This window comes from Phascolarctos cinereus, unplaced genomic scaffold, assembly GCF_003287225.1.
Source record: "Phascolarctos cinereus isolate Bilbo 61053 unplaced genomic scaffold, phaCin_HiC Scaffold_3;HRSCAF=262, whole genome shotgun sequence".
NCBI lineage: Eukaryota > Metazoa > Chordata > Mammalia > Diprotodontia > Phascolarctidae > Phascolarctos > Phascolarctos cinereus.
This window is the reverse complement of record NW_027555736.1, coordinates 109,561,663-109,573,051: the sequence shown is the minus strand read 5'-3', so window position 1 is coordinate 109,573,051 and position 11,389 is coordinate 109,561,663. Positions and strand designations below refer to the sequence as shown.

The window sequence follows — 11,389 nt, the reverse complement described above, 5'->3', positions numbered from 1 at the left end:
CAAGGTTTTGAAGGAAACAAGAGATTCTGAGAAGCAAGAGGGGAGGAGGGAGTGAGTGCATTCCAGGCACAAGAGCTAGGCAGTCCTAAGTCACTTGAAGGTCAGTGTTTAAAAAGATGGGCCAGGTCGTGAAGGATTTAAAAAGCCAAACATAGGAACTTGTACTTGATCCTAGAGGTAATAGAGAGCCATTGGAGTTTATTGAGAAGGGGAGTGACATGTTCAGACCTGAACTTTAGAAAAATCACTTTGATAGTTATGTGGAGGATGGATTGGAAAAGGAAGAGTAGAGAAAGGAAAACCAATAAGGAATCTATTGCTGTACTTCATGATGACATCCTGAACTAGGGTGTTGGCCACATGATTAGAGATAAGGGGATGCATGCAAAAGATGTTATGGGAGTAGAAATGACAAGATTTGGCAACTTAATAGACCTATTGAATGAAGGAGAGTAAGGCATCAAGAACAACAGCACAGCTAAAATTCCGGATGGCCATGAGAGTGGTGATTGTTGTCTGTCCCTTGTTCTGGAAGAGGACTATGACATCAGAGAGGTCACCTGCAAGTGAACTGGATTGAAGTGAGGGAGGGCTGTACAAAGTCACCAGCCTCACTTTCTCCTCCAGAGCCATCTGGGTCTAGTGGCCAGATATAGATCAGGAGGACTGGAGATGGCCTCTGGGAGGGTGGTACTTCCATCAGAAAGAGGAAAATTTGGAAGGGGCATGAGTTTGGGGGAAAAAATAAAATGAGTTCAGTTTTGGACACGTTGAGTTTGAGATGCTCATGGAACATCCTGTTTACAATATAAAACAGGCAGTTGGAAATGCATAGCTAGAGCTCAGGAGAAAGACTAGAGCTGGACACATAGATTTGGGTAACATTAGCATAGAGATGATGGTTAAACCTAATGTGAGATAATCAGGTCACTGAGTGAGGGAGGGTGTTGTGTTCATTCTTCATTCTGGAAGAGGACCAACATCACCAGGGCATTGACTTGGGACTGAACTGGATTTAAGTGAGGAAGAGCTGTGCAAAGTCATCAGCCTCAATCTCTCCTGTAGAGTCCAGTGGTGAGACAAAAGTCAGGATGACTGGTGACAGTCCAGGATGCAGCAGGAGGCTTTGGCTTTTTTAAGCTAAGGTCTCAGTTTGCTTGAGGCAATGCACATTCAGCTAGGTGGGCACTGAGATCTAGTTTGCCATCACAAAAGAATCACTCTGGGAGGGAAGACTCTCAGAGTTGCTGGCCAGAACAGAAAACAATTGCTATTTACATAGTGAGAGAGGGTAAAGGGAGAATACAAGAGGACAAGCCTGTGTGTTTACTGCACATATTCACTTATATGGTCCATATGCAACTCACCCTCAGCATATCCCAAATGGAACTTCCCATCCTCTCATTTCTCCATTCTTTGCCATCTGGCTTTCCTCTTCACCATTCAGGTGAAATTGCCTTCTCTAGCTATGAGTGATCTCTTAATTGTCAGACCTTTACTTAAAAGTTTTTCAAAATTGAATATTCATAATCCTCATCCTTCTCAAATTCTTTGCATCATTTGCCACTATTGACTGTCCTCGTCTCCCATGTTTTTTCTTCCCTGAACTTTTGTTACAGTTCTCTCTTGGTTCTCCACCAGCCTATTTTAGTTTCCTTTGCTGGTACATCATCATGTCATACTCTCTAACTGTGGGCATTCCTCAAGGCTCTGTAATGAGGTAATTAGGTACTGGAGTTCAGTAGATGAAAGATGGGACTGGAACTGTTAATTTGGAAGTCATTTGTATAAAGACGATAATTAAACCCATGGCGGTTTATGAGATTGCCAAAGGAAAGAGTGGAGAGAAGACAGAACTTTGGGAGAAGCCCAAGATTAGTGGGTAGGAGGTAAATGATGTTCCAGCAGAGGAGACTGAGGAAGAGGAATCAGATAGGCAGGAGGAGAACCGGGTGAGAGTAATGTCATAGACACCAGAATCGCAGAATTTGAGAGTGGTGAGGGACCTCAAGGGCCATCCAGGGACTAGATAGATTCTAGCCCATCCTACCTGCTAAAAGGAATCTCCACTACACCATACCCAAGAAGTGGGTCTGCTCTTGAAGCCTTCTGAGGAGGAAGAACTCGTGACCTCTCTGAGCAGCTCATTCTACTTTTGGAAATCTTTAATTGTTAGAAAGCTTTTTTCCCCTGATATCAAACCTAGGTTTACCTTTTTTTACAACTTTCTTCCACCACTCTTGCTTTTGCCCTTTGAGTCTAAAGAAAAAAAATCTCATGGCTCCTCTACTGACAGACCTTCAAATACTTGAAGGCAATTCATGTGTCCCCCTCTGAGTCTTACCTTCCCCCAGAAAAATGTGCCCAGTTCCCCAGTTCCAGGAGAGGGTATATAGGAACTGGAGAGTTTTTGACAGGGTCAGAAGCTTCATAGAGATTAAGTAGGATGACGCCTAAGAAAAGGTCATTGCATCAGCATTAAAAGATGGTTAGGACCATAGAGCAGTTTCAGTGATGGTGTTGAAAGTAAGTGGGAGACAGTAAATATAGAGAATGGTTTCTAGGAGTTTGGCTGTGGAAATAAATAAATAAATATATATATATATACATATATATATATATATATATGCAATTGGGGTTAAGTGACTTGCCCATGGTCACACAGCTAGTAAGTATCAAGTGTTGTTTGGTCTGAGGCTGGATTTGAACTCAGGTCCTCCGACTTGAGGGCCAATGCTCTATCCAATGTGCCACCTAGCTGCCCCTTAAGAAAAATTTTAAGTGACAGCCTGAAGAAATGTCATTGTAAAGTGAAAGTTTGTTAAGGATGGAGGTGATCTAGGTATGTTTGAAGGTGGTGGAGAAGGAGCCAGTAGAAAAGGAGAGGTTGACAATGAGAGAGAGGGAATGATTGAAACTTCCAAAGGAAATAGGGTGGGATGGGATCAAAGGCTTAGGTAGCCTTGGCAAGTAGAAAGCCTACCCATTCATCAAAAACTGGAGCAAAAGAGAAGAGAATGGAGAACAAAATGGAAGAGTTTTAAGGTGTGGAGCAGGAGAGAAGATGGAGCTTATGGCAAATAGCTTTTGACTTCCTCAGTAACATAGAGGATGAGGTCCTCTGCTGAGAGAGACAGGGAAGCAAATAGGAGAGAAGAGATCTTACAATCAAAGGGATTAAGAGAGAAGGAAATAAAAATTTGCCAGCTCTAGAATAGGGGAAGTACCAGTTGTTTGAGGCTTCCATCCTCTAGGGTCCAATCAGTTCTTTCTCCACCCACCAAGAAGGAAATGGTTGGGCTGAATTTTAAAATGGTAGAGATGTTGCATAGCCAGAGGATACTTTGCACTCTAATTCTGTATTTGGCTTCTAGATGGTACTGATATCTGAGATCTTGGTTCCTGAGAGGGTCCTGGCATCAAGGTCTGGTGTCTGGATGCTTAATGGTGTCAAAGGGGTGTGATGTGATGCTTTTCTTAAATGATTCACTGAAACAGACCCAAGTAAGATCACAGGTTCATAGATCTAGAGTAGCGAGGAACCTCAAAGGCTATCTAATCCAACTCCCTCGTTTTACAAATGAGGAAACTGAGGAGCAAGGTCACATTAGTGGCATCAGAAGTAGGATTCAAAACCAGTTCTTTTTATGATAAAATCGGGTTTTTTAATGGTTTTTTTTTATTAGTGCTTTTCAAAAATGGCCATGAACCCAGTTCTTAACTAGAAGACCCAGCATCTCCACATATAGAAGGAAGTGAAAGGAAGCCTCTAAATCCAGTCCCCAAGAGGGGCCTGGGCTGGAATCCCACCAGTGTTGGTCCAGTGATGGCAGATAGGAGAGAAGTGTTGGGAGGAAGGGCTAAGTATCAGCAATAGCTCCCACCTGCTAGGGACCAGAGGGGAGATATTTTCTCAGATGGTTCATGGTATTGGTTAGAATAGGTTCTGTAGTAGAGAGAAGGGGCAAGTCTTCAAACTCAGTCCCTTAAAGGAGCCAGGGCTGGGGCACACATCCTCACCGGTTACGTAATGAAGGCTCCTGGCCAGGCAATCTACTGTTTGCACTGCCATTGCTTACCATGATACCTGGGGATAGCGGTGTACATATATGCACATGTACACACACAAACACATATTCTCCAACTATGTAGGAACTCATATGTACACACAAGTTCATGCTTATGTACAAAAAGGCCTCAGGACTCAGATCATTTCAGCCTAGTTCTGTTGATCTTCCCTACTCCCCAAACTCTAGCTTACTAAGGGAAGGTCTCCTCACTCACCTCACCTGAACCCATTGGTGTTTTTTGCTATTTCTTGGAGAAGCCTCAAGATTGGAGAAGAATCAAGCTTGTGGTTTTAGGAGAGTCTTAGGCTGACCTCTTCCATAGGATGGAGACAGAGATAGGATCCTCATACTGAGACAATGACATCTGACTTCCCCCACCACCCACACACACACACACCCACACGCACACACACACACAGACTCCTTAGAGGAAGCATCCCAATGCAAGTGATGTGGTCTTGGACCAAGATTGTCTGTTCCTTCTTGAGGTGTTTAAGGAGGATTAGCATCTCTGGTGTGATGGCCCTTTTCAGGGCTGCTCATCCACCTTTGGAGTTCACCTTCATCCAACTCTCACCTGTGGCTTCCAGAAGCTGTTGCAGGCGGAGTGGCCACACCTTGGTAAACCATCTTGGCAGACTGGCTCAACCAGATTGAGGGTAACTGATGGGCCTCAAACCCATCGGTGAGTTAATGGGGTCTCTACCTCAAGCATATGAAGACTTCTCCCAGCGGAATGAGCAGATAATAAGTTTGTTCCAAGGGCCATGAAAGTGGCTGAAGCTGGCATTGTGGAGTGCTTAGAGCTTGATCAGGCATCAAAGACTCCAAGGGTGGCCACTGCATTCTGAACCATCCCCAGTCATTTTGACTTTTGTCTTGCCACTGGGCTTTGATGATTCAGGAAGAGAGAGTGAGTCTGATGACTTTGTGCAACTCTGCCTCACTTAAATCCAATGCAAACACCCCATGATATCATTGTTCCTCTTTGAAAATGGACAAACAACAATTCCCCATAAAGAGTTCATGCCTTAACAGTTTGGGGCCCAGAAAAAAGGACTGAATACAGTGTGGGAGTTTGGGGATAGTATAGTCTGTGATCTTCCTGCCCTCCCTTCCCTCTGTAGCAGATGGGTGAGTTGCCTCTAGACATCAACATCCATGACCCTCGATGGGACCAGGCCACCTTTGTGGGCCGAACTAAGCATTTCTTCACTGTCACCAACCCCTTGAATCTTCTACTATCTGAGGATAAGCTGCATAATGCCCGAACCATTGTGGAGAACTACAGGTGACACCCTCCTTGCCCTTCCTTCCTGTCCTCCCCAGTCCCAAAAAGAACTGCAAGTGACCACTCTACTTCTGACCTCATTGTTAGGTCTCTCAAGCATTCTAGAGAACTACAATCCCTAACCCAAATGTTCTTGGGGTAGAATTTTAAGTATCAGGGATAGGGATGAAAGAGACCCTTCTTCCTATCATGCCCTCTCCTTGGAGGAAATGATGGGCACTTATTTCTAGAGGTAAACATGGACAGCAGCTAACTATACCACCTTCACAAAAACTAACATCTTTGAAATAGCTCCTGGCCCTAGCCTTGGCCCCTGGACCATTCCCAGTGTAGGCCCCTTCAGCCTGTTATACTTACTATGGGCACTGGGCTCTTCAGATGGAGCCTGGGGACCCTGGAGCTGTAGTGATGAATTGGGGGTCACTGAGAGGAGTTTGGCTCAAGGGTGGGGAAACAGTAGGCCCCTGCACTCTAAGACTTGAGGCCCATACTCCTGGATCCCTGTAAGATGCTTCCCTGGGTCCAAGATTCAGTTGTACTTAAGTCTTTGTACCCAAGCAGGTGTGGGCTTATGGGATGAGAGGACTTGGGCATTCCTGGGGTGAATAGCTGCCTTCCCAGGATAGCAAGACTTTATCCTTCCCAAATAGGGCAGGGATCATGATCCCTGGGCTGACTGAAAATGATCTATGGAAGGCCAAGTATAAATATGACTCAGCCTTCCACCCTGACACTGGGGAGAAGCTCTATCTCATTGGACGAATGTCAGCCCAAGTGCCCATGAATGATTATCAGTGTCTGCATGCTCACCTTCTACAGGTAGGTGCCCCAGCCCCTTAAAAGGGCACCCCAAACACTGGGCCCCCGTAGGCTAACATGGCATGATTCACATTCCTCCAGCCTCAGATCTATACACTCTAGGTACCAGTCTAGAAGAGAGATGGGTTTGGGATACTTAGATCTAATCGTGGCCTAGTAGTAGGGAAGAACTGGGTTCTTCATTGGTGGTTTCTTTGGCCTCTTAATGCTGCCATTTCTCATGCCTCTCTACATATGAAGAACTATGGCCTATGTATCCACCCACCCTAGATACTTGTGTATGTGTGTGTAATAGGGGAGGTCAGGAATAACGCCAGAGACTATATGGAAAGCTTGGGGATAATCATTGGGAATTCTGGGCAGAGACGGAAAGTAAAGATAACCGTCAGGGTCTCTGAATGGACAGTTTGGGGATTACCGTGGAAGAGGAGTCTGTTTGGTATAGTATGAGGGGCTTTGAGGATAACTATTGAGGTCTCTACATGAAAGGGTCAGGAATAGTCATTAGGATATTAGGGTCTTAGAGTACAGGGATAAACCTACCCATCCCCTCAGGAACATTTCAACTGTGGTATTCTGGCAGTGGGTGAACCAGTCCTTCAATGCTGTTGTCAATTTCTCCAATAGAAGTGGGGATGTGAAAGTTACTGAGAGGTAAGAAACAGTCCTTCAATTCCATCTAATATTTCTTAAGCACTTACTATGTGATGCTGTGCTACATGCTTCATGGGATACAGAGACAAAAATGGAAACAGTCCAGCCCTTAAAGAGCTTCCATTTTCCTGGCTATAGATGACAAGATAGGCTCCCACCTTTACTGGCCTCTTTCTCATGGGGCTTATAGCAAAATCCTGGGGTCTGGCCCTGTGAGCAGTTCCCCTGTATCCCAGCATTGGCTGCCTCATCTACTTGAGGTGACCTTTGGAGGCTGTTTGCAGGGCTTAGGAGTCAGTATTGGGAGACTTTGTCTCTGTGCCTTCAGACAAAGGCATAAGCTCCTTCCCCTGGTGTAAGGTATACTTGGGCCCCGACTGTACCCTGGACCAGGTCATGAGCTGTGGAAGGTCTCTGCTACTTTCCCTCTCCCACTGGACCTGACTGGCCCCAGACCAGGTCATACTTCATATCCCATCCAGCTGTCCACCCTGGGCATCTCCACATCTGCTCTGCTGGAGGGCTTGTACCCTGCTGCAGGCACAGTAATCAGATCAATATTACCATTGCTTCCGGAAAGGATGTGTTGACTGATTGCTCTACTGGATTGATTCACTGTCCTGGCTCCCCAAACCAAAACTCTTCTCCCAGGCCAGCATTCCACTATATGTGCTATTTCTCTCTGTTACAATGTAAACTCCTTGAGAACAAGGACCAGCTTGCTCGCTTGTGCTTTGTAGCCCCAGTAATTAGTACAGTGCCTGGAACATAGTGAATACTTAATAAATGCTTTTTCATCTATTCGTTCTCATTACCTAGCCCCTCTGTCCACAGGCAGCTGGCAACAGCTTATATGAGCGCTACCACGGGGGCCGTACTCACTGCTCTGGGACTCAAATCCCTCACCCAAGTAAGCCCCACATCCTGATGTACTCCAGCCCCTCTTATCCTCCAGGGCCTCCTTGTCAGAGGCACCCCCAAAGCTCTCCCCCACATCAGTCCTCCCCCATGGTTCCCATCCCCTACCACAGGCATTCTGTACTCCATGACTCATTCCATCTGACCAGTGTCCCCTTCTTTAGCATCTGCCTAGCCTGGTTAGCCGCTTCATCCCATTCACAGCTGTGGATGCTGCCAATTGCATCAACATCCCACTGATGAGGCAGAGGTGAGCAGGGCAAGGGGTGGGCCTAGAGACACCTGTGTGTGTCTTACCTCACAAAACAGAAGAGAAGTCACTTTTCTTCCTGGGAGGGAGCCCTGGGGATGGGCTTTTAGACCCCTCTGGTCAGCCTGGCCATGTGCCCTGTCAGTTCCTGGAGGGTTCTGGGAATGGGTCAGCAGTCAACCTCGACACCACACAAACATGGCTTGAGGGATGGAGACAAAGCTGGGTCAGGACTATCTGAGGGAATCTGGGGGTGGGATTTGGGGCAGGGGAATCTAATGGTCTAAATGCGTATGTGAGGACCCAGGACTTGGAGTCTGATACTGCCTTTTCCCCTCTACCTCCATGCCTTGGAATCAGGGAGATGCTGGTGGGAATCCCTGTAACTGATGATTTGGGCCACAGGTTGAGCTATTCTTCAAAGGCGGCTCAGCTGGGCATCTTCCAGGTGGTGATATCCCAGATCTGCATGATCATGCCTGCTATGAGTGAGCATTGGGCTGGAATGAAATGAAATGGGGTGGGGAAGGTAGGAGGGGGGAGGGGTGGCCGTGGAGAAGGCACTGAGGATTCTGAGGCATGGCTGGACTCTTGGAGCTATTCTCTTTTCCCAGGCAATACCTGGCCTGTTTTCGTTCTGTGGATTCCAGGAAGCTAGGTGGTGAAGTGGATAGAGCTTGGAGGAAGAAAGACAGGAGTTCAAATCCTGCCTTGTCTTAGACATTTACTAGCTATGTGACCTTGACCACTTAACCTCTTTTAGCCTCAGTTTTGTCATCTGTAAAATAGGGATAATAATAGTGCCTATCCCACAGGGCTGTGGTGAGTATCAGTGAGATGACATAGGTAAAGTTCTTTACAAATGCTAGCCATTATTATGATCTCTTCCTCTAGCTATAACCTCTCTAATTGTGAATGTATTGGAGAGAAAAGACTTCTTGAAGGTATGTCCGCCCCATCCTGCTTCCTCATTACTATGAGTGCCATCATAAGGATAAAGAAAGGACTTGAATTTGGCTGGGTGACCAGTGATCGCAGGGGGCTGGGTAAAGAAATCTTCCCGGGAGAGGAAGAGCTCAGTTCCTTGTCAGACCCCAGGTTCCTAGCCCAACCTTAGTCTCCACCATTTGGATCCCCTGCTCACTCTGGATTGTGGGTGGGGATCCTGTGGGGGAGGCAGGGTGGAACTAAAGACACAAAGGGCCTATGCTGGAGGAAGCCAAGGAGGGGTGTGGGGAAGACCACATACAAGCAGTCATATCATTACAGTGACAGGCACACAGTACATGCTGCTACAAAACCAGACTTATCCACATTATCATATTATTACACATGCTGAATGATGTGGTAGGAGCAGCACAAACAGTCCATTCCCCCAGGCCTTCCCCCTCCCCCATATAAACTGAGGACTACAGCTTGACCCCAGAGACTGAGTGGGTTGGAATGGGTAAGCTCTATCTTTGCAGGACGACCCAGAGTGCTTTGGGAAAGTGGACATAGGCCGGCCGTGCTTGGGGCAGGGAGGAGATCTTGAGCAGCAGCCCAGTATGGTTTTGTTTGGGAGTATGTCAGAAAGGATGGCCTTGGGCCTGTGCTCACAGGTTTGGGCCTGGATGGGTTGGTAGCTGTTCTTGTGGGAAAGGGAATGATTTTCTTCTCTCCTTTCTCATGCTCAGTCTCCCCATTCACTTTCCACAGCGAAGGCCATGGCTCTTGGGCCCCATGCAAGTGGGGCTGGCTGGCTTTTGGTAAGTGTTGGAGCTAGGGCTATGACTGAGGGAAGGCATAAGGGAATCTGGGAAGGGGAGGTCTGAAGCCTCCTCAGGCTCTGAATATGGGTGGAAGGGAACTTGTGACTACACTCAGACTCCCTTCTCACCTCCCTCCTCCAGTCTGTTGTTTTCTACTCTGCTGTGCTGTGCACTTTTCCCCCAGAGGAAGTAAGTGTCCCGCGGAGGGGTCTGGACTGGTGATCCTTTTCCCTCGAGTCATGGCAGAGGTGTGGGCTGTGGAGGGGAATATTGAAGGCTGCCTACACTTCAGGATGCAAATGAGTGGGCACCCTGGGAGAAGGCAGGAGCACTCTTGCCATCAATCTGGCAGCTTGGCCCATCATTCTACAGCTCCATTTCAGTGAACTGGCTGGAGCCTGAGCTCAGAGCTCAAATTAAGGAGCAGAACCCAAACACTGAGGCTGTGTACTTCAACAAGGGACTCTGAGGGGAGTGGGGTCCATCCCACTATTCTCCACTACCACTCCACTCCTAGCTTCCTGACGCTGATACTGTTGCACATCAGTTGTGGAATCTCTGCTGCCCTCCTTACTGTTCCCTGCTGCTCTCTGCTCTACCCTGCTCCCAGGGGATGCACCTCTAGTATCCCCTAGAACCCGATAATGAGCTTTCCCACTCCTCCCATCAAGTCCTCAAGATCAGGACAGACACAGTTATTAAGGGTAGGGGTGGAAGAGGTATCTATCAGGCTATTACTGAGGGACCCAATCCCTCAGAGTGGCCAGTGTCAACTTTAACGAAACTTTTCTGCTCCTAGATGGTGTGTGTGTGTGTGTGTGTGTGTGTGTGTGTGTGTGTGTGTGTGTGTGGTGGCATTATGGGCTAGAAGTTGTTTACCTAGGTCCAGCATCCTTGGGTTTTCTCTAAACTCAAGATTTAGGCAAGGGGAGGGGTCCAGCAGAGATTTTCATTTGGCCACCCCACCCGTTCCTTCCCCATTAGAACGAAGTGTGTGTACGTGTGTTTGTGTTCCCCTGATTGTCTGGGGAGAGTCTTTGTCCAGAATGAGGCAGAGCAGCTGCAGGATGTCCAAAATCTGTGGAGATTCAGAGGCAGTTGGTGATCCCAGGACCAGGTCCTCTCCAGCTTAAGAACTCACCTAATCCTTTGTGAGATCCAGAAGGAATGGGTTCATATACCCTGTCCTGGGGAGAACAGAGCTCAAGGGGTCACTTGTAAATGTGTATCCACAGTTAAACGATTGTGTTTGTGTCTCTGATTGTATAACATAAGTTTGTGCTAAGGGCATGACTGTATATGAATGTCTGTGAGGGTCTAACTGTATGAGTCTGTGTGTCCTCATGTGGGATTCTGTTGGTATCAGAGTCCTGCATCCTAGGAGCCCACCTCATGAATGGGCATTTCTTCCAATATTGGGTTTCAAATTAATTAAAAGCCTCTTCCAGCCCATAATTTGATACCTCCTCCAACCTCAGCCTGGCCTTGGTCTCTAGGCAGTTAGTAGTGATGGGCAATGAATGGTAGAAGTTGTGTGTGTGTGTGTGTGTGTGTGTGTGTGAGAGAGAGAGAGAGAGAGAGAGAGAGAGAGAAGAGAGAGAGAGAGAGAGAGAGCGAGAGAGAGCGCGCTTTCCAT

At 47.2% G+C, this 11,389-nt stretch overlaps 1 protein-coding gene across 1 annotated transcript; it reads left to right on the top strand.

The window, feature by feature from the left end:
• Window positions 1-5,200: 5,200 nt before the first annotated feature.
• Window positions 5,201-10,222, top strand: SFXN3 (sideroflexin 3). The gene is given in 11 exon segments (XM_020963134.1): window positions 5,201-5,361; window positions 6,012-6,146; window positions 6,148-6,180; window positions 6,736-6,834; window positions 7,669-7,744; window positions 7,917-8,002; window positions 8,363-8,490; window positions 8,897-8,946; window positions 9,701-9,750; window positions 9,895-9,942; window positions 10,126-10,222. Coding segments are annotated over 11 exon segments (963 nt in total).
• The last annotated feature ends 1,167 nt before the right edge of the window (window positions 10,223-11,389 follow it).